Consider the following 20,327-nt stretch of genomic DNA (forward strand, 5'->3'; position numbering starts at 1 on the left):
GACTCTATTAAAAAAAATAGATAACTATTGAAGAAAATTGAAGCTGAAACAAACATGTAATTGAAAAACTCAGCAACCACTAAAGACCTCAGAGGAGAGTTTGTGTGTGTAATCCCACAAATAGCCATGAAGCTATTTGCAATTTATAGCTGCTGGAAGACAGAGATATTTCTTCCTAAAAGTATGCTCAAGAAGCAAGTTGGTCATACTTTACTGAAAGCAATATATTTGAGATTCTTTGAAAGTACAATTTGATCTTGAAGTGAAAAAAAGCAAAGAACATACAATTGGGTGAGAAGTGGTAGGGGGAAATCGAGGGAACTCAAGTGAATATGATCAAAGCACATTTTATGGAATATGTAAGAAAATAAAAATTAAAAGTATTGGCCATATAACCCTTGTATCTATATATCTCTATCATCTCTATATCTATATCTATCTATATCCAGTTATCTATATTTATACCCCTATATCTACATATTAATATATCTATCTATCTATCTATCTGTCTATCTATCTATCTATTTATCTATCTATCTATCTATCTATCTATCTATCTATCTATCTATCTATCTATCTACCTACCTACCTACCTATGTCTTACCATCAACACAGCTCTTGCAATATGTGAACAAGTGTCTATTCAACACAGACAGGGCATGCATGACACCAAAGTAACAATTATGTGAAAGTCTGTCTTCCTGATCTGACCAGTTTGGTGGTGGCTGTGAATTACATGAGTATAGTCAAGGAACTGTTTACAGAAGCATGGGTGTATCTAAGACAATTCATCTTTAGAAAGCCCATACTTCATGGGTGACCATTCAAGAAAAAAATCAGAGTTCCTGCAGGTTAATAAACAACTTGAAAGGAACTTAAGTTGAGAGTCTCTTCTTTCCAACATTATTTTTCCTATTATCCTTTTAAGGACCTACATTTGTGAATCTTGTAATATTATGAGATCTAGAGCCTAGTATGTTTCACTGAGATCATGGATCTTTTTAAAATTAGTAAGATTTTGAGCATGTAATTTTTATTTCCTGAGTCTTATAATCTCCCTCCATCCCAAGTAACCAAAGATTTTATCCAGAGGAAATACACAAAGACACATATTTTATGGTACAATGTGAGGTTGGCGATTCTAATCTTGATTTTTACAATTGAGATGTCTTACTTCTATAATAAATATCCAAAAGAACAATACTAAGAATCTACAAGAAATAAAGAGAAGGGGCTTCATCTATGAAATACCTATTCAGAAAAATTAAAGTCAGGAAAATTATGTCTAAAATATTTAAATAATTTTCACATCATTTCCAAACATCTTATACTTAGAGTAATCCCAGTGAAAACAACACTTTTCTAGTAACCTTTTTAAATGCATTCTTGACTTCTTTGTTCCTCAGGCTATAGACAAGAGGGTTCAGCATGGGAATGATCATGGTATAGAACACAGATGCTACCTTGTCAGTGTCCATGGAGTGAGTGGAGCTGGGCTGTAAGTACATGAAGATAATTGTGCCATAGAAGATTGAAACAGTGGTGAGGTGGGATGCACAGGTGGAAATGGCCTTCTTTTGTCCATCAGCAGAATGCATCCTCAAGATTGCAACAAAAATAAGTACATAAGAGTTCAAGATAACCAATATAGTTAAAGCTATATTGATTGCTGCCAAGATAAACAGAACAATTTCATTTATGTAGACACTAGAGCAAGAAAGAGCCAGTAGTGGGGGAATGTCACAAAAAAAGTGATTCACTACATTGGAATGGCAAAAGGAGAGGTGGAAAGTGAAGCCAACATGGATAGAAGATTGTAAGAGTCCACTGATGTAAGAACCCACAATGAGCAAGGTGCATATTGTTGTTGTCATGGTGGTAGAATAGTGCAAGGGTTTACACACTGCTGCATGACGATCATAGGCCATTGATGCTAAGAGGAAACCTTCAATAATTGCAAATCCTATTAAGAAGAACATCTGTGTAGCACATGCATTGTAGGATATGATCTTCTTTTCTGTGAGAAACCCTTCTATTACCTTGGGAGTGACAGCTGAGGCATAGACACAATCCACCAGTGAGAGGTTACTAAGAAAAAAGTACATGGGAGTGTGGAGACGAGAGTCCAGGAGAATCAACACAATCATCCCAAGGTTACCAAACAATGTGGTCAAATAAATAAAAGTAAAGATGATAAATAAAGGGACCTGTAGCCCTGGGGCATCTGTTAATCCCACAAGGATAAATTCAGTGGCTTCAGAAATATTATGCATCTGTGTTTCATAAGAATTATGACAGGCTCCTAGGATGAAATAAGGAAATATAAAATATTGTATGTTGAACTCACTATGAGATTTTAGGTATGGACAAATTCTCTAACTTAAATGTTCACACACACGGCTTGAAAAGGCCTATACTGAATGTTGAGTACTTGTGGGCTGAATGAAGTCGTTTGTCTGGGAATAGTAGAAATAGAGATGTTTACTTCTTTGCTGCCAATATGGCTCCTTATAAAACTATTTTTTAAAGTTTTCTTGTATATGATAATATTTATCTCAGTATACCACAAAGGATTTATTTCTTACTTGTAATATTTCACAAATTCACTTACCTAAACTGTACATCAGAAGTTCTTGGTAGCAAGAGCAATGTAGAAATATACAATTAACTTTGTTCTATGTTAGTAAAAAAATTAATCTACTGTATTTTCCATCTCTGGTACTTGAACCAAATTCCATTCACATAGTTGTAGCTATGTAGTGATGTTCTACTACCATCACACAAGTCTGTCTTTATTTGTGTTTGAGGGAGAATAAAATCAACATAAACGAAGAATTATTTTTATTCTCTCTACATATTATTTTACAGTTAATGATGTATCTTATGTCATTTCCATGATGAATCAGGCGAAACAAAACTATACACCTATGATCACATATAAGTTTGTCTTTTAACCTGAGAGCCACCTCTAAATTTGGAATCGTGACATAATCATTCTTCATTAATAACCTCAAGGCAAAAGATAATACATGTTCTTTTAAATGATCAGGGTGAAATTCAAACTCTTTTACAGGCTATGACTGCACTTACATTGCCAGAAATGTGTAAGTTTTTAAAAGGTATAATAACATTTTTAAACTATGTAAGTTATATCTATTACCTTGCAAGCTCTTTTTCATCTTTTCCCAGTTTCTTCACAATGTTCAGATCACAGAAATAACATCTAACAGTTGATGGCCCCAGGGAAACTGCTCTAGTAATTGACATGACAAATGGATATTGAGAGTCATACAGCCTTCTGAAGTTAAATATGATATATTTCATGTAGATCTCTAACCCTATACATAATAAATATTAGAAAATCAGAACATAGTATTCTTCTAGGATAAAACCCTTAACTCAGTATTTAAAAGTACTTAGAGTATATTCTGGGTGCTCTACAGCAGTATAGTAGTTAGAAGAGCAGTGGCTGAGAGTGAGAGGATTATTATTAATAATTTATCTATGACTCACCTGCTTTCCCATTACAGATTGTAACTTCAATTTTGTTTGCACTTAGAAAATAAAAATGGCTGAATATTTTATCATCATTTATATTTTACTACCCATATTCAAATATTTTTAATACTGTTTTTCAAGAAACAGATAAATAAGAGTGAAATGTTTCATATTCAATGTATTGATCAACATCTATTTCCCAGAAGAAAGCATCTTGTTCTTCATTTTCTCCACAGGTTGAGCTCTGCCATAGAATAGAATTTAGTTTTGAACTATTGTCAGTATCAAGGAAACGATTATAAGCTATGTACATATCTCAGAGGGAAGCAGTATATATGAATGTATGTCTCTGGAGATGTATGAGTCCATATTGATTTTTCAGCTTGACCTTGATGAAGACATCAGAGAATAGTGTTTGCATTTTGTCTAACAGTGCTCATGAAAACACTGGGAAATAGAAGCTTAGAGGAAAGAGCCTCCAGTCATCAATCACAGCTGTTGCACAACCAGGTTGGACACACACAAAAATTAAAAGCCTCATTAAAGTGTATATATAGGAAACTTAATCACTTTTTCAAGTATTCTGATATTAGATTCAGTCCAAAAGTTGAGATGTCCCTGAAATACTTTATTCTTCCATTTTAAGCTTTGCAAAGAAAATACCCACATGTCTCATCATAACATATGCCATTTTTGTATATGGTCTTTTTATGTATTTCAAAGTTTAAGATTTCCCTCTTTCTTGCCTAAGGTCTACCCTTGAGATTCTACCTGACACCTTTATGGAGACTTTCTCTGAAATTCTCCAGATCTAGACTCTGTCCTCCTCCCATTTCCCCTGTCTAGTCTGATAAGCCAGACTTGCACTGCTGCTCAACTCTAGATTTCCACCTGGACCCAACATACTTGTAACCTCCACAGTTTGCTTTCATCCAACTACTCCACCTACCAAACATCCTAGTTACGTCTCCAGAATCTAGCCAGGTGATTTTCCCTGTCATATCTGTTACTACCTTCCTCACAAACTCCATATTATGCCTGTGTTCTACTCACATATTGCCCTAGCCTAGTCTGGCCTCCTCTGCCTATAGCAGAAAAGATGTCTTGAATTTAGCTGTATATCTATGTATCCTACAGTTCACTGATACCTTCCACACCATGTACAGCTTCCATAAAGCAAGATACAGCTCCACATGTAAGTCTTTTGAACATTAGCACTATTCCCTATGCAGATCTCACCTGATTCCACTCAAGATATTATCAAACTCTATCATAAACCTGTCCACTCATCCTCCCATCTGTCCAAAAATGCTATATTTAAATCAGACTTACAATTAAAAATATCCCCATGCAAATATATCATTGCAAACTTACCAACAATGTGAAAAAGCAAGGTAGTACATTTTTTTCATCAAAACCTATCAGTCCTATAGAATGATAGGTTTAACAAAAGGAATGTCCACGAAGAACCCCAAGATACAGAATTATAATGAATAATTACAAGATTCATCAAAGTAGTTCAAAGAAAACGTGGATAAACTGCTCGGTGAAATTAAAAATAAATGTATCCTAATTTATTATGAGAAGATGTGAATAAAATGTCAATGGTTTCAGTGTTCTCACTCTTGCCTCTCACCTCTTACAAGTTTTACTCTCTTTCCCCATAACTACTCTATTTTATTTGCAGTTATTTATTTATTTATTTATTTACTTACTTACTTATTTATTTTCTTTTTATTAGGTATTTTCCTCATTTACATTTCCAATGCTATCCCAAAAGTCCCCTATACCCTCCCCCCAACTCTCCTACCCACCCACTCCCACTTCTTGGCCCTGGCATTCCCCTGTACTGGGGCATATTAAGTTTGCATGACCAATGGGCCTCTCTTTCCACTGATGGGCGACTAGGCCATCTTTTGATACATATGCAGCTAGAGTCAAGAGCTCCAGGTTACTGGTTAGTTCATAATGTTGTTCCATCTATAGAATTGCAGATCCCTTTAGCTCTTTGGGTACTTTCTCTAGCTCCTCCATTGGGGGACCTGTGATCCATCCAATAGCTGAGTGTGAGCATCCACTTCTGTGTTTGTTAGGCCCAGGCATAGCTTCACAAGAGACAGCTATATCAGGGTCTTGCTAGTGTATGCAATGGTGTCAGCGTTTGGAGGCTGATTATGGGATGGATCCCGGATATGGCCGTCTCTAGATGGTCCATCCTTTTGTCTCAGCTCAAAAGTTTGTTTCTGTAACTCCTTCCATGGGTGTTTTGTACCCAATTCTAAGAAGGGGCAAAGTGTCCACACTTTTGTCTTCGTTCTTCTTGAGCTTCATATGGTTTGCAAATTGTAACTTATATCTTGGGTATTCTAAGTTTCTGNGCTAATATCCACTTATCAAGGAGTACATATCATGTGAGTTCTTTTGTGATTGGGTTACCTAACTCAGGATGATGCCCTCCAGGTCCATCCATTTGCCTAGAAATTTCATAAATTCATTCTTTTTAATAGCTGAGTAATACTCCATTGGCTCAGAGCTAAACAAAGAATTCTCACCTGAGGAATAATGAATGGCGGAGAAGCACCTGAAAAAAATGTTCAGCATCCTTAATCATCAGGGAAATTCAAATGAAAACAACCATGAGATTCCACCTCACACCAGTCAGAATGGCTAAGATCAAAACTTCAGGTGACAGCAGATGCTGGCCAGGATGTGGAGAAAGAGGAACACTCCTCCATTGTTGGTGGGATTGCAAGCTTGTACAACCACTCTGGAAATCAGTCTGGCACTTCCTCAGAATATTGGACATAGTACTACTGGAGGATACCACAATACCTCTCCTGGGCATATATCCAGAAGATGTTCCAACTGGTAAGAAAGACACATGTTCCACAGCCTTATTTATAATAGCCAGAAGCTTGAGAGAGAGAGAGAGAGAGAGAGAGAGAGAGAGAGAGAGAGAGAGAGAGAGAAATTTCAAACCTAGGAGATTTGGTAATAAAGTGACAAAGAGACTTGATTTGCTGTCAAGTAGAATAATCAGAACCAGAGGAAAGGAAAGCCTCATTTGCTTTTCATCCATATTACAGGTAAAGGATTTTGGAAGGTGAAAAGAAGAGGGTATTTCATGGCTGCAAAGATGTATTGCTACTTCAATACTGTAACCTGGACCTCAAAGCTTCCATTACTTTGACTGGTCTCTTTTTCAAATCATTATATTTCAAGTTCACAAAAAATAACATTAAAAAAGCAGGTCACAGGGCCCCCAATGGAGGAGCTAGAGAAAGTACCCAAGGAGCTAAAGGGATTTGCAACCCTATAGGTGGAACAACATTATGAACTAACCAGTACCCTGAGCTCTTGACTCTAGCTGCATATGTATCAAAAGATGGTCTAGTCGGCAATCACTGGAAAGAGAGGCCCATTGGACTTGCAAACTTTATATGCCCCAGTACAGGGGAAGGCCAGGGCCAAAAAGTGGGAGTGGGTAGGTAGGGGAGTGTGTGTGTGGGGGGAGGGTATGTGGGACTTTTGGGATAGCATTGGAAATGTAAATGAGGAAAATACCTAATAAAAATATTTTTAAAAAAATCTTTAAGCAGAAAAAAAAAAAAAACAAAAAACAAAAAACAAAAAACAAAAAACAAACAAACAAACAAAAAAAACCAAGTAGCAGCTGTTTGTCATGGTGTTGTAGACAGAACTTGACTTTGTGGACAGAGACTATACACACCAGACTTATCTATGTATGTTTTTCATGTGTGTTGGTAGGGACAGTTAAACTACTAAAGTTGGAGGCATGTTTATTCTTAAATAGGAGATGCTGACAAGTTTGAACAGGACAAAAGGTAGAATTTGAAGCAAGTATTTGACATTATTTAACTTTCTCTTCCACTTTAAAATAAGTCCTTTAAAATGGTTTCTTCGTTCTGAAAAATATGTAATTATTTCAACTTTAGCAAAATTCTCTTTGATACTGATAGAGCAGAAGATGTAAGTGAACTAACTGGGATATTATTAGACATTCATAAATTGCATGAATAAAACACAATCAGTGACAGGAGAGATAGTGACTAAAGGAGGAGGCCATGAAGGCAATTTTGAGAAAGACACTTGAGCTGAACTTTGTGAGCAAACCATGAAAATTCTTATTTTGGATGAGGCAAATGTAAACAGGAAAAATAATCACAGAAATAGAAAAAATCCTTTATGCTGGAAAAAGTCTATGAGATTTAAGTAACAGAAACTTACATTTTATACATTTCTAGTCTTAAAGGTGTTTTAGAAATTCCAGTGTGAAGCCCTTTCAAGATGAACCTGACATTCAGAGAAGTTACTTGATTTACATAAAAGAACCGAAGATAATGGTGAAAAACAGGGCTCTCAGCTATGATCCTATCCCATCCAAACTACAGCTTGCCCAGCCTTAAAAAAAAAAAAAAAAAAAAAAAAAAAAAAAAAAAAAAAAAAAAAAAAAACAGTGATTCCGAATACCTCACCGAAAATGAGTAGAAAGAACTGCCACTTTGGTGTGAATATGTTGTTAGGCCAAGGTTTTAATTCTGTCTTAATGTTACAACATATTAGTAAAGCCAGTGTGAAATCACTGTAGTATAAAAATTTGTATAGGTTTGCTAACTATGGGACATTGTAGATAATACAAATGATTCCTTGAATTTGGCAGAATGGCAGAGAGTAAATGAAAAGTACCTACTGTGTGGAGTTAGGTAAGAGAGGGCGATGATAACCCAGGCTACAGCTATAGGTAAACAGAAGTTTTAAACCACAAGGACATACAGCACATGAGTCCATATCAATTAAAAGACATAGAAATGACCCACACAAGAATGACATCAACAGACATGCCAATGCCAAAATAGATGGCTTCAACCTTGCAAAAGAACTACAGGCAACTAAGAAATGTCAAACATAGGAAAAACAGTGTTTTTCTTAATGGTAGAGCACACCAATTTAGAATTCAAAATAAAATAGTCCTGAAAACATATATACAAGTAAACTGATATAGACTAATCTGGCAAAATTTGTATATATATATAACAGGTATTAATGAAAAAATGGGGTTGTGAGTTTAAAACAATGCAAGAAGTGCAAAAAAATACCATTCAGAAGTAGGAAAGGGTTATATAGAAAAAATATAATTGTATTATATTATATTACATTATAATCTTAAAATAAATGAACCCAAATCCAAAAAGAAAAATAAGTAGAGAGTAATCACAAAGACCTGCATGCACAATTAAATGTATTATTATATGATTGTCATGTCCTAAAGAGAAAGCAGCCTTTAACGCTTATATTTTTTGAGTTGATATCCTTTCAACAAGGCATACCTCATTTTTGGAGGTGTTGACTAGCACATGGATAAGCCAAACAAACATCTCAACCATTGTCATGAAAAGGATCATCAGATTTCCAGAAAGATTAGAAGTGTCAGCTCCCAAGAACAATTCATGCAAGAAGCACAACAATATAAACTAGTCTTCCCAGGTATTACCGTCAGCACTTGTTGCCATTGTTCAAACAAATGTGAGACATGAGACATCCAGGAGGAGACTATCTTACCAAGCCAAGGATTGAGGCTGATATAAGTGAATAGCATTGGGATTTATCTTTTCTACAATAAATGCTATCTATATACATATACATTTAAAAATTCAATACTTTGATTTTTTACTATGTAAATAACTGTTTACACATAGGTTGGTATATTTTCATAATTAAATTTGTTTTTCGACAATTTTACACATATAGAAGATACATACTGATTTTTCTGAAACACCATCTCCTTTATACCCCAGTCAATCTGCTTCCTCCTCACAAATTTCTCACATGTTTATAACTACTCAATGTATTTCATGGCCTACAGGATGTAATCAGTGTTTTATCTCTGTGGCCATGACTTTGGGGCTATCTGTTTGAACCTGGTTGGCTCAGCACTGGGTGTTGCAACTACAGACTGAGGTTTTGTATCTCCCAGAATCTAGCAATAGCCAATAGTTCATAAGTAAAAATTAACTCATCTACCCCATGAACACCCTTCATTCTGACTTCCTCATAGCTGATAATGCTGGTTTTGAGTGAGTCCAGTGGAGGAAACTATGGTTGTTCTGACGTATTTATTATAATAATTACATCAGGACTAGATAAGTATAGTTGAAATTTTAAAGCATTAAAGGAAGAGACATAGAATATAGATATGAACACCATGAACACAAGGAAAAGAGAAAATGAAAACAAAAGCAGAAACTACAAAAGCAGCAGCAACAACAATAACAAAGGATATATAGGTACCCATTAGTATAAAAGCTTCCATATATGCTAACATAAAATGTGTTGCAAGGGTCCATGATTCACCAAAAAAAATGATACCCTGGACTCAAATAGTATGTAAACACAAAGAGAGTTTTATTTTGCAGAAGTCCAACATGCTGGGGTCTCTCATTCCAAGATGGAGACCCTGAAGTGAGCTTGAAGTCATGACATTAGGTGTATTCTGGGGTGGGTTAATTATATCTTAATTGGTTGTGTCCATCTCTAGGAACATTCCATGACCATTGCAGGAGCATAGATGCTGGAAACTGTTGTTTGGAAGTCAGACTAAAAACCAACTGACCCACTGTCCTTGACTCAGGCTAGGTGGTAGGGTAGCTTCTGATGGAAGGGCAGTTTCTGACTAGATGCCTGAAGCCTTTTATTTTCTAGTAACTGACTTGCCTAGACTTGCCCAGTTGTTACACATGGTCTCCTGGACAGACAGTTTGAATCCTATCATGGAATCAGCCTTGTGTTATGTTTTTGCTGATAGACATTTTGAATTGGGTGATAATGGATCTCAGTGTAGTTTTGAGTTCTATTTCACAGATGGCTGAGAACAGTGTAAATAACTATTAAAAACAAAAATCAAAACAAAACTAAAGCACCAACCAGGAAAAAACCATCATTAGTTCATGGCAAATGGATGGAACTAGAAAATATCCGTCTCAGTGAGTTAAACCAGACACAAAAGAACACACTCACTGATATGAGGTAAAAGGTATGTACTCACTGATACATGGATACTAGCCACAAATCTCAGAATACCCACGATAATACCCACAGACCATATGAACCTTAACAAGAAAGAAGACCAGAGTGTGGATGCTTCAAAACTACTTAGAAGGGGAAACAAAATAATTGATGTAGAGGGAGGGAGTGTCATCAGAGAAGGAGAGGAAGGAGAGGAAAAAGGGGGCAGGATTAGGTGTGGAAGGAGACAGGAGAGAAGTCCAGACAGTCAGGAAAATGAATAGCAATATATAGCAGTGGGGGATGAGGAACTGAGAGCAGCCACTAGAAAGCCCTAGATACCAAAGAAGCAAGAGGTTCACAGGACTGAATGGAGTTGACCTTAGTTGAAGTACCCAACAAAGGGAAGATAGCAAAAACTATTCTCAATGATAAAAGAACCTCTGGTGGAATAACCATGCCTGACCTAAAGCTGTACTACAGAGCAATTGTGATAAAAACTGCATGGTACTGGTATAGCGATAGACAAGTAGACCAATGGAATAGAATTGAAGACCCAGAAATGAACCCACACACCTATGGTAACTATCTTTGACAACGGAGCTAAAACCATCCAGTGGAAAAAAGACAGCCTTTTCAAAAAGTGGTGCTGGCACAACTGGCAGTTATCATGTAGAAGAATTCCAATTGATCTATTCCTATCTCCCTGTACTAAGGTCAAATCTAAATGGATCAAGGAACTCCACATAAAACGAGAGACAGTGAAACTTATAGAGGAGAAAGTGGGGAAAAGCCTTAAAGATATGGGAACAGGGGAAAAATTCCTAAATAGAACAGCAATGGCTTCTGCTGTAGAATCGAGAATCAACAAATGGGACCTCAAAATTGCAAAGCTTCTGTAAGGGAGAAAAATACTGTCGATGAGACAAAAAGGACATGAACAAACTGGGAAAGGATCTTTACCAATCCTAAATCAGATAGTGGATTAATATCCAATATATATAAAGAATCCAAGAAGGTAGACTCCAGAGAATCAAATAACCCCATCAAAAAATTGGGTCAGAGCTAAACAAAGAATTCTCACCTGAGGAATACTGAATGTCTGAGAAGCAACTGAAAAAATGTTCAGGATCATCCTTAATCATCAGGGAAATGCAAATCAAAACAACCCTGAGATTCCACCTCACACCAGTCAGAAATGGCTAAGATTAAAAATTCAGTTGACAACAGATGCTGGCCAGGATGTTTAGAAAGATGAACACTCCTCCATTGTTGGTGGGATTGCAAGCTTGTACAACCACTCTGGAAATCAGTCTGGCACTTCCTCAGAAAATTGGACATAGTACTACCGGAGGATTCTGCAGTACCTCTCCTGGGCATATATCCAGAAGATGTTCCAACTGGTAAGAAGGACACATGCACCACTCTGTTCAAACCACCCTTATTTATAATAGCCAGAAGCTGGAAAGAACCCACGTGCCCCTCAACAGAGGAATGGATACAGAAAATGTGGTACCTTTACACAATGGAGTACTACTCAGCTATTAAAAAGAATGAATTTATGAAATTCCTAGGCAAATGAATGGACCTGGAGGGCATCATCCTGAGTGAGGTAACCCAATCACAAAAGAACTCACATATGTATTCACTGATAAGTGGATATTAGCCCAGAATGTTAGAATACCCATGATACAAGATACAATTTGCAAAACACGTGAAACTCATGAAGAACGAAGACCAAAGTTTGGGCACTTTGCCACTTCTTAGCATTGGGATCAAAACACCCATTAAAGGAGTTACAGAGATAAAGTTTGGAGCTGAGACGAAAGGATGCACCATCTAGAGTCTGCCACACCTGGGGTCCATCCCATAATCAGCCTTCAAACGCTGACACCATTGCATATGCCAGCAAGATTTTGCTGAAAGGACACTGATATAGCTTTCTCTTCTGAGGCTATCCCAGTGCCTGGCAAACAAGAAGTGATTGTTCACAGTCAGCTATTGGATGGAACACCGGGTCCCCAATGGAGAAGCTAGAGAAAGTACCTAATGAGCTAACGGGGTCTGCAACCCTATAGGCAGAACAGCAATTTGAACTAACCAGTACCCCCAGAGCTCGTGTCTCTAGCTGTATATGTAGCAGAAGATGTCCTAGTCGGACATCATTGGGAAGAGAAGCCCCTTGGTCTTACAAACTTTATATGCCTCAATACAGGGTCAAGAAATAGGAGTGGGTGGGTAGGGGAATGGGGGTGGTATGGGGGAACTTTTGGGATAGCATTTGAAATGTAAATGAAGAAATTACCTAATTAAAAAAAATAGAAATTACCCTCAGCAGATAGTCATGGTCCCTAGTTGAGGGATTGGGCTGCCCACCCATTTCCAATCTTTACCAGAGAATTGTCAAAGGAATGTAGAGACAACAAATGGAGCATATACTGAAGGAAAGCCATCCAGAGACTGCCCTACCCGGAGACCCATCCCAGAAATGAGACCCTGGCACTATTGCTGATTCCAGGAAGTGCTTGCTGATAGGAGCTTGGTATAGATGTCCTCTGAGAGACTGTACCAGCATCTTACTAATAGAGATGCAGATACAGCGAGCCATAAGACTGAGCCCAGGTCCCCAATAGAAGAGTTATGGAAAGGGCTAAAAGAGCTGAAGGATATTTACAACCACTTAGGAAGAACAATATTAGCTAACCAGACCCTCCAGTGTTCCTAGGGATAAAATCACCAATCAGAGAGTATACATGGATGGGTCCATCCCTCCAGCTACATATGTTGAAGAGGACTGCCTTATCTACCATCAATGTGAGGGAAGGCCTTTGGTCCTGTTTAGGCTTGATGCCTCTACGTAGAGCCATGCTAGAAAGGTGAGGTGGGATTGGGTGGATGGATAGAGGAGCACCCTCTTAGGGGAAAAGTGGGGGAGGGATGACATGGGGCATTTGTGGAGGGGAGACTGGGAAGGAGAACAACATTTGAAATATAAATAAATAAAATAAAATAACCAATAAAATATTTACTAAAATGACAAATATACTCATATATATATATACATATATATATATGTAATGTATATATACTTATCATTTTAGCATAGCATTTATCTTTGACAGATGTCTACTGAAGTTACAGTAAAAATAATTAAACCTTTAAAAACAGATTCTCAGAGTGCAGAGGCCGTCTATCTGTAATCATCCCAAGGTTCCTAATCAGAGTGGTCAAATAAATGACAGTAAAAATGATAAATATTGGCATCTGACATTCTGACGCACCTGTGAAGTTCACAAGAAAAAACTCAGTTGCCTCTGAAATATTCTCCATCAATGTAACTTAGAAATCATGAAACATTCCAAAGAGCAGATTAAGAAATGAGAAGATATGCTAGTTCAACACTACCATGAAATCTTAGCCATGAATATAGTCTCTTATTCATGTGTCAATGTTTTGTTTAATATGAAAGAGCATCAACTGAATTCAAGGTGGGAGAATGATTGGTAAGATATAGGTGATCAGCAGAACTTCATTGCTAACCACAACTGGAAAAGCATGAGCTATAAATGAGCTATTCCAGATTTCTAGTTCTATCATAAATATTATTAAAACAATCCACCTAGGACTGTTTTATCCTACTTAAAATAAATGATTTGCACTTTAAATTTTCATTGACAGTTCAGTGAAACATGCAGTCACATTTCCACATATATTACAGGCAAAACCTATCAGTGAATTTCATATATTAATAAAACCCTGTCAATATATTATTATATTTTCTTCCCTTTTTCTGCTATTATTTTTGCTGAGATGAAGCTTAGGGTGTTGTGCATATTATGTAAGTCCTATGTCACTGAGCTATAACACCAGCTTTTCTTTTTATTACTATGTATATATTGATAATGATTTGGTCCCATTTTAGAATCTCATTTTGAGGGTTTCTAACTAAACTCTTCCTTTTAAGCACTGGTCAGTTGAAATGTATGTACACTCTTTTGAGCATATTCTTATTGATAACTTAATGCCATTTAGAACCCCAAAGAAAGGAAATTTCCAAAGAAAGGAAACCCCACAAAAAGGAAATTTCAAACAGTTGTAGTAAAGATTCAGCTGTTTACACTTCCTGTCACAACCATCATATTTCATATAGCGTACTATTCTATGGATGGGGATGTAAGAATAGGATAAGGAGGAATAGACACCATTGTAGTTTCCTGAGATTTTGTAGTCTCAATTAGAATATATTTACAGTGTATACTTTTGCAATTCCATCAGATGTCATACCCTCTGCCAGACTATATTTCAGAGTATATATTCTTGAACTCTATATAGATAGAATGAGCTCTAACAAAATTCCTGTGGTTGTATTAGGAATAGGGATTTTCAATTTGAGAGAGATTCTGGGTTTAGAATGTTGAACATCAAATCTTGAGGATTTTTTATTTCTCTGAAATAGGCTCCCTTCATATTCAATGTGAAAAATGATGTTCCATTTCTCTTAAATTAGAAATAGGACAAAATCATCACCTACCTTATTAGGCTATTCCTGTTAACATGTGGCCAAAAATATAAATGCTTAAAGAATGTAGAAAAGGCTAATATTTCAAAATCAAACCATTAGTTCCATTTATGTCTACTTAATATTTTATCTCCTTATGGCTACCAACTAACATTTATTTTAAGGTTTTAGTGTAAACTATTCATAAATAAAGTGGCCTAACAGTTAACATGTCCATTGGATATCAATAGTGCTATGTCCTAGAACCTTGAGAATTACTAATTTTTCAGAACTAGGCTCCATTCACATTTAACGTGAAAGAAGATGGACCCCATAATTAAACAACATTCAAGGTTAAAATTCAAAGAGGTGATAGTAATTCTAATTACATAAAACATTCTCTCCAAACTTTGGTCTTGCTTCTTCTTGAGCATCATATGGCCTGTGAGTTGTATTGTGGGTATTCCAAGCTTTTTGCTTAATATCCACTTACCAGTGAGTACATAACATGTATGTTCTTTTGTGACTGGGCTATCTCACTCAGGATGATATTTTGCACTGCCATACGAAGAAGAGCAATACCAACCAACCAGACCCCAGAACTCTCAAGGACTAAACCACTGTCCAAATAGTACATGTGGAGGGACTCATGGATCCAGCTGCATATGTAGCACAGGATTGTCTTACCTGACATCAATGGGAGGGGAGGCCCTTGTTCCTGTGGAGGCTGGATGTCCCAGTGTGGGGAAATTCTAGGGCAGTGAGGTAGACTTGGGTAAGTGGGTGGGTGGGGTACACCCTAATAGAAGCAGTGGGGAGGTGGGACAGAATAGGGGAATTGCAGAGGGGAAACTGGGAAGGGTGATAACTTTTGAAATGCAAATAAAGAAAATAGCCAATAAAAAGAAAATAAACATAAAAACAAATAAATAAATAAATACATTTATAGAAAAAATATACATTTTATAGATAAACGAACAAACATGGCTACAAGAAGAATAAAAACAGGAAAATTGGATTGTTTTAATGGGCTCAGTTATACCAAGAATCATGATACAACTAGAAGATTGTGATAAATGCTTCAAGGACCTTCTATATGAAATATAAAGAATCTGGAGTTTTTATTGCTCTAATTATTGTATATTTTATTACAGTAAGGTAATGCTGAATTATTACTTAGTGGTGAGCTAAAATTTTCATTTACAATTGTTATATAAATTAAAAATTAGAAATGGAAATTGCAGGTGGGGAAGAATAAATTTTCTCCTGGTTAAATCCATCTAGTAGATTACTAATCCCAAGAAATCAGGTTTAAACATATGTAAATAGAGGAAAGACTAAATGAGCACAATACTTCATGCATATATATATATATATGCACATATCTCCATATATGTATGTATATGAGTGTATATGTATATGTGCAAGTGATATAATTAAAGTACTTATGCATAAAATTTTCAAACAAATAAATTAAAAATGAAATGCACTCATATTTGACAAAAATTATCATCCACTGAAAAGAGCAAGAAACTCAGCACAATCAGGTTGACTACAGTGCTCTCTCTCCCCTCTCTTCTACTTCAGTATCTCTGGTATAGCAGCTGATTGCCATGGAGTGTCCCCTTTGTTCAGTCTGCTGGCACTCTTTTGAAACTCACCTGATCTCAACACCAACTGCTTACAGTGATACTGTAGCCATATGTGTCATCCTGTTCTCCCTCCTTTCTCCTTCCATTCCACTAGCTTAAGCAATATTCATCCTCCAATCCTTGGATAGAACCTATATCTGAAATGTAGACTAACCAGTCTCCTTTACTCCAGATTACCTGAGGTATATCCTAACACCTGCCTAGGCTTAGTTTTCCATCTGTATGCCTACACAACTTGTATGTCCCTGAAAACTTACCTGCTCAGGCCATGCCAACCTTCAGATTGTGGCCAGGCAACTAAACAAAGGTAACCTAGAATATCAAATCAGACAGAGCTAAGAAGAGAACTCAACATGTTTAGAACTCATCATAGCCAGTCCCTGTGTCTCTGTCTGTGTGTCTGTGTCTGTGTCTGTGACTGTGTCTGTGTCTGTGTCTGTGTCTGTGTCTGTGTCTGTGTCTGTGTCTGTGTCTGTGTCTGTGTCTGTGTGTGTCTATCTGTCTGTCTGTCTGTCTCTCTCTCTCTCTCTCACACACACATGCACACACACATACATACACAAATTTATACAATATGTACCACCAAAACTGTACATTTCCCCTAAAATGCAAGGTTCTAAAATTTGTCTAGAAATAACCTGGTTGAACCCCAGTACACAGAACTTGAAATAATAATAATTAACTTTATCAAGAGATTAAAGATATTTGCATAAAACATGAACAGTTAGCTCAGTAAACTTAATGTGAATAGTAATAAATACATTAGTGATTCCCAAGGGAAAAATATATGGTTGAGTAAACTGAAAAAAAGAAATTACAGAATTTGAAAATGGTTTCAATATAGAGATGCATCTATTGAAGAGAATGAAGTGAAAATGAAGGTTGGATTCAAAATCTTATTAACCAAACTGGAAACCGCAGAAAAGAGTTGGACATATACTCTTACCACTATCATTAAAGGTATTACCAGTCATAGCTGCTGGGATAAGTAAAGCTTTTTTTTTTTTTTTGGTTTGGTTGGATTTTTGATTTTTGTTATTGTTGATTTTTTAACAGTATAACCACTATTAGGTTGACCATACTTCCATAGAAGATCATACATCGAAGATCATTTGAGAATCATGAATTTGATCTTAATCAGAGAAAACAAATGTGCTTAAAAATAGATGGGTATAAATAGAGGGAATGTTAATTGAAAGGGAGTGAATATTGCAAAATATTGTTTGGAGCTTTCAAGAAACAAATAAAACTTGTAAAAAATTACACTATAACTCTGGTATCTCTTGATCTATTTATCTACCTAGTCATGGCTTGCTATAAAAGTAGCTGTTTTGTGAATAAGATGTACAGAAATGTCTAGTGAATCTAGACACCATGCCAACAACATAGAGATAAAACAATTTGATGCAAGTCTCTCTTGTTGAAACAACGAGTTTTGTCATGGTTATGACTTACATGAGTATGGATAAGGAGCTACCTGCAAGAAAATGAATGTATCTGAGGGAGATGTATTGTTAGAAAGTCCAGCCAGAATAGGTGGCCACTGAGTAAAAATATGAATTGCTATAACCCAATAATCAACGTTCAGGAAGTGTGGTTTGAGAGACTCCTCTCTAGCATTAGTGTGCTATTATGGTTCAATGGACTAGCCTATGTGACTCTTACAAAGTTCTGAGCTCAGCAACCTAGTAAGTTTCATTGGCATCCTGAATCTTAAATTTTTAACACATCTGAACATTGTAATTTTATTTACATCCTGAGTTTTATAATCTCCACAATCTCTCAAGCAAACAATATCTCAATTCAGAGGAAATATTTACTAAACAGAAGATAACACATGAAGTGCAGGGCAGTATTGGGTATTCTACTATCAAGGATTACAGTCTAGATTTTTAAATTAAAGCCCCCAATTTCTATGATAACATATCCAACAATAGCTGTATATTGTCGGAATCCAAAAGGAAAACACAGTACATACATATAAAGAATATGCCTGGAACTACAATACACTTTACAGTTATTTGACTAATCCCAGTGAAAGCACTGCTTTTCCAGCAACCTTCTTGAATGCATTCTTGACTTCTTTATTTCTCAGGCTATATACAAGAGGGTTCAGCATGGGAATGACCATGGTGTAGAAAACAGATGCCATCTTGTCAGTGTCCATGGAGTGATTGGAGCTGGGCTGTAAGTACATGAAGATAATTGTGCCATAGAAGATGGAAACAGTGGTAAGGTGGGATGCACAGGTGGAAATGGCCTTCTTCCTGCTTTCAGCAGAGCGCATTCTCAGAATTGCAACAAAAATTAGTAAGTAAGAGGACAATATAACTAATAGAGTAAAAGCAACATTGAATGATGCCAACATGAAGAGTATAATTTCATTTGTGTAAATACTGGAGCAAGAAAGAGCTAATAGTGGGGGGATATCACAGAAAAAGTGATTGACTACATTAGAATGACAGAAGGAGAGTTGGAATGTGAAGGAAATATGGATGGAAGATTGTAAGAGTCCACTGACATAAGATCCAGCAAGAAGCAAGACACATATCGTAGTTGTCATAGTAGTGGAGTAATGCAAGGGTTTGCACACTGCTGCATGACGGTCATAGGCCATTGAGGCCAGGATAAAACTCTCAATAGTAGCAAAGGCTGCAAAGAAGAACATCTGGGCAGCACATGCATTGTAGGATATTATCTTATTTTCTGTGAGAAACCCTTCCATCACCTTGGGAGTGACAGCTGAGGCATAAACACAGTCCACAAGAGAGAGGTTACTGAGGAAAAAGTACATGGGAGTGTGGAGTCTGGAGTCCAGCAGAATCAGCAAAATCATCCCAAGATTCCCAAACAATGTTGCCAAGTAAATGAGAGTAAAGATGATAAATAAAGGAGTTTGCAGGAATGGTGCATCTGTTAACCCAACAAGAATAAATTCAGACAGTTCTGAAATATTTTGAATCATTTTTATATGGAAATTAAAGCAGACTCCTAGGATGAAATAAAAAAAAATATATTGTTTTTGGACATCAGTAAGCGATTTTAAGTATGTTCACATTCTCTTATTCGTGTGTCAGCATTCTTTCTAATGTGAAATGGTCTAAACTTAATTCTTGGTGGAAATGACCTAAAGTGAGATATTTACCTGGTAGTGAGTCAAATTAAAACTGTTACTTTATTGCTGCCAATATGTATCCCTATTATAAATATAGGTCTTATTTCAGTTTTTTTGGTAAATGAAAATAGTTCTTTTTAGTAACACACAAAGAACTGATTTGTTTCTTTTTCAAAAATCTTAAAAATGTATTTTCTGAGATGTGCCTCAGCATCTTTGAAACAAGTGTAATATAGGTACATGTAATTATACTTTGCCTTTTGTTATTAACAAACCTTATCTATTGTGTTTCCCATCTCTAATACTTCCATTAGGTTTAACACACCAGCTGTGGTAATGCAGTAATTTTAGGTGCCACAGCATGAGTACTCAGTTTTATACCTAAGTTGCTAAGATCTTTCATTAATTTTTTTTCCTTTTAACATTGAACTAAACGATAACTTCCTGAGGTATGAAACATGTTCACTTTAAAGTTTAAATATATCACAATTATCATTTATTTGACAAACTAAGGTCATAGTTTTTGAAAAGTTTGAGTTAT

At 36.3% G+C, this 20,327-nt stretch overlaps 2 protein-coding genes across 2 annotated transcripts; both read right to left on the reverse strand.

Annotated features, from left to right (window-relative positions):
- Positions 1-1,331: 1,331 nt before the first annotated feature.
- LOC110288283 (olfactory receptor 5B12-like) lies at positions 1,332-2,273 on the reverse strand. The gene has a single exon (XM_021154672.1). It carries the CDS (start codon positions 2,271-2,273, stop codon positions 1,332-1,334), a length of 942 nt encoding a protein of 313 aa, XP_021010331.1.
- A 16,415-nt stretch (positions 2,274-18,688) lies between these two features.
- LOC110288282 (olfactory receptor 5B12-like) lies at positions 18,689-19,636 on the reverse strand. The gene has a single exon (XM_021154671.1). The coding sequence runs from the start codon at positions 19,634-19,636 to the stop codon at positions 18,689-18,691; it is 948 nt and encodes a 315-aa protein (XP_021010330.1).
- Between the last annotated feature and the right edge of the window lie 691 nt (positions 19,637-20,327).

This window comes from Mus caroli, unplaced genomic scaffold (assembly GCF_900094665.2).
Source record: "Mus caroli unplaced genomic scaffold, CAROLI_EIJ_v1.1 scaffold_10581_1, whole genome shotgun sequence".
Taxonomy (NCBI): domain Eukaryota; kingdom Metazoa; phylum Chordata; class Mammalia; order Rodentia; family Muridae; genus Mus; species Mus caroli.